This window comes from Clupea harengus, chromosome 7 (genome assembly GCF_900700415.2).
Source record: "Clupea harengus chromosome 7, Ch_v2.0.2, whole genome shotgun sequence".
Classification (NCBI taxonomy): Eukaryota; Metazoa; Chordata; class Actinopteri; order Clupeiformes; family Clupeidae; genus Clupea; species Clupea harengus.
Genome location: NC_045158.1, coordinates 26,979,931 through 26,983,594, shown reverse-complemented (window position 1 = coordinate 26,983,594; position 3,664 = coordinate 26,979,931). Strand labels below are relative to the sequence as shown.

Sequence of the window (3,664 nt, the reverse complement as noted above, 5' to 3'; positions counted from 1 at the left end):
GGGAAAACGAATTGCAAGCTTGACCCCAAAACATTTGCACACAAGATTCAACCCACAAGTGAAATTCAGAACGACTTGCACAAGATGAAAAGATACAGTAGCTCCACTCGAAGAGATGCTCGACTCAAAGAGATGTCTTACAGCTTTTGTTCTTTTTGTCCACACCTCCCCCCTCTGCCTTCTGCATTGTCTCTGATGAGCCTCACAGATCACAGGAAATTATATTTCATGTCACGCTCATGTCAGTCCCATCTCATTTAGAGTTCAAAAGTTTTCGAGCTGCAGTTGTAGGGTTTCTTCATCGTAGCTCAGTTCCGCCTGGAATCCCTCATTAAAGGACAGATGAGATGCTTGTTTGATCCACAGTGAGGATTTGCCCAAATGTGTTCATGCTGAAATGAGCCAAAGAAATCTGAGCTGCTTCAATTAGAGGTTTCAATTCAATCAATTATGGAGCAATAATCTGCCAAGATCAGTATTCATTGAAACTGTGAGAAAATATTAAGATATTGAGACCTCCGTCTAAAGGTGGCTCCCAGCACACACTCTCCATTTCAACAATGCAGAAAAGAAATTGGGTGAATTTGAAAGTTTGCCCTTGCAATAACTGCCCAACTTGTATTTCATATAAGGTTTCTAACCACTACACACTTAAAGGTGTTTACTGGACAGGTCACCTTTCAAAATACAGCTTGCAGCTTATTGGTACAAAGTTCAATTCCACTTCAGTTAATTTAGAATCAATTAACCTCCCAGAGTATTAAACCTTTAGAGGAGCCCAGCAAGACTCTGAGCTGGGGCTGAACATTGTTGCTACGGTGTCTGCGGTGGCACATTCTGAACCGCGACATCAACATCACAGCCGCGCTCTCACCGTCACCGCGCTCTATTCACAGCACCACGCTGCCTGTGGCGCAGTGGTTGGCCGGGATGCCGATGCGGCGGTGGCGGCAGGTGAACATCTTGCGCAGCTCAGCGCGGAAACGGTCGTGCAGCCAGGCGTACAGGAAGGGGTTGCAGCAGGACGAGCTCATGGCGCACAGGTGGCAGAGCAGCTGGATGATCAGGAAGAAGCGCTTGTTGATCAGGTCGATGTTGATGTCGCGCAGCACGTTGAAGACGCTGATGGGCAGCCAGCAGACGGCGAACGCCGCCACCACCAGCGCCACCAGCCGGAAGGTCTTGCGTTTGCGGGCACGCTGCGCCGCCGCCTGGCTCTGGGTGCGGTGGCCTGGCACCACGCAGTTGCGCAGCTTGACGGAGATGCACAGGTAGGAGATGCAGAGTGTGGAGAGCGGCAGCACGTAGGTGATGAAGAGCGTGCTGTAAGCGTACGCCAGCCGCTGGCGCTGACGGCCGATCCAGAACTCCTCGCAGATGGTGAAGCCCTCGTCCTTGAACGCCACGTGGTAGGTGTGCGCCACGGCCGGCGCCACCAGGCCGCAGGACAGCAGCCAGATCCCCGACAGCAGGTAGGTGCAGCCCACCACCGATATGCGCTTTTTCAGCGGGTGTACAGTAGCGTAGTACCTAGAGGGATGATGTACAAGAGCATGAAGTACATAGTCAGAGAGAATGGTCTAGTATTGTGAGAGAGAATGGTCTAGTACTGTGAGATAGAATGGTCTAGTACTGTGAGATAGAATGGTCTAGAGAGAGTCAGAGAGAATGGTCTAGTACAGTCAGAGAGAATGGTCTAGTACTGTCAGAGAGAATGGTCTAGTACTGTGAGAGAGAATGGTCTAGTACAGTCAGAGAGAATGGTCTGGTACTGTCAGAGAGAATGGTCTAGTACTGTCAGAGTTGCACAGCAGGCTGCTTTTTTAGAGTGTGGATGAAGATGACCTCAAGGCTGTCTGTAAAGAAAGGCTGTGCTTGAATGTTACATTTGTCCAGAAGCAGTTGTAGCTCAAACTGGAAAGACCACACACACCATGTACTAAGTACTAGCTAGTGCCACCAGGGGGAGCTCCAGGGAATGGTTACTTTCTGTCAGTGCCTCTGACACCTCGCACTAAACATTTACATTTACATTTACATTTACATTTAGCAGACGCTTTTATCCAAAGCGACTTACATATGTGCGACTTACAATGTATACACATTTTACATTTACACTGATAGCACACTGCACATCAGGAGCAATTAGGGGTTCAATGTCTTGCTCAAGGACGCTTCGACAGGGAATCAAACTAGCAACCTTGTGATTACTAAACGACTTCTCTACCTCCTGTACCACTGTCTCCCCTAGTCTTCTAAACACTAGTAGGGCAGTGGTACCATCATCAACTTACGACTAACAGTGATCATTTCAGCAGGAGGACCTCTTGAAACTTGATGAAACTAGATGGGGGTACTGGCACTGGCACTTTTCATAGAGCACCTTAGTTGGTCTGTTGAAACACTTTCACTAAATGCTGACTTTAGAAAGCCAATGCAATGTTAATGAAATAATATACTGACCCTGAGCTACTTCATTTCAGGAAGTGAACCAGACTTTTTAGTTAGTCCCGCCCCCTCTAGAGAATATCACTTATCCGAAATTTAAGATTGATTTGTTTTCACACAGATACAATTTGCATAGCACTGGGAATTGACCAATTCCACTCTGTTGTTAGATGGTAATCTGAAGACGCTATGCTCAGACATGTAAACAGATTTCACATTGCACAGTAACATTTTAAATGACAACCTGATAATGCTTGACTGAACAGCAGGAACAGAAATGCTCTGCTTCTCTATGGCAAGTAGGTTTTCCCAAAGTCAGTAGTGTCAGTTACTGGCTGTTGATGGCACTGACCTGTCAGTGACCACTGAACAGTCTCTGGAGCACCCCCAAAATGGTACATAATTGTAGTTATAATATATTATAATGATAAAATATAATATAATATGATATAATATAATATAAAAGACTTGTGCTACTGGTTGGGGACTTCCCACAGCAGCCAGTCCTCTACCCTGTCACATGAAAGTACTCACAGCCGGCAACCTAACCAATCTAACAACCGCCCAGCCATAGATCCAGCTCAGCAGGATACAATAACTAGGCACAACTGCTCAGCCATAGATCTAGCGCAGCAGGGTACAACAACTAGGAACAACTGGCTGGAGACAGCCGCAACACGTGCATGCATGTTGTATCCGCAAAGGCACTTCTTCACAGTACAACACGTGCTGTCTGCAGCCCACAAGTGCTGAACACAACAACATGACTGCCCAACCATAGAACCTGAGCAGCAGGATACAACAACATCAACAAAGCTGCCTTTGTGAGCATTTCACTGGGGTTTTCAAGCAGGCACCTTCTTTATTCAGTGTTTCTTTGAATTAGGCCCATGAGACCTTCAGAAAGAACCCAGACCTACCCTCCTACTCATACTCATGGTGGGTTAGAAGAACAGATACACCTCAAGGTACACCTTGACAATATTTTCACATATCTCTGTTTTAGTATATATCAGGTTCATTCACAAGCCCAAGCATTCTGCAAGCACCTCAGCCACAACCACTGGCTTGCTTTTTTCAGCAGCCTCAGACAACTCATTTAAAGCTAGAGAGTGACCAACCTCAAAAAAACGAAATCCCCAAAAAACAAAAGTGTTGTGGTTGATTTAGATACAAAGTCTCTAACATCCATCTCCATTCTTGTGTGTGCTTGCCA

At 46.5% G+C, this 3,664-nt stretch overlaps 1 protein-coding gene across 1 annotated transcript in view; it reads right to left on the bottom strand.

Annotated features, from left to right (window-relative positions):
• Positions 1-755: 755 nt before the first annotated feature.
• The window catches only part of prlhr2a (prolactin releasing hormone receptor 2a), a 5,474-nt gene continuing 2,565 nt past the window's right edge, over positions 756-3,664 (bottom strand). Inside the window, exon 2 of the mRNA XM_012821921.3 lies at positions 756-1,530. Within this exon, the coding sequence (XP_012677375.2) occupies positions 891-1,530 (640 nt within the window). The 3' untranslated portion in view covers positions 756-890. The remainder of the gene's footprint in view (positions 1,531-3,664) is intronic.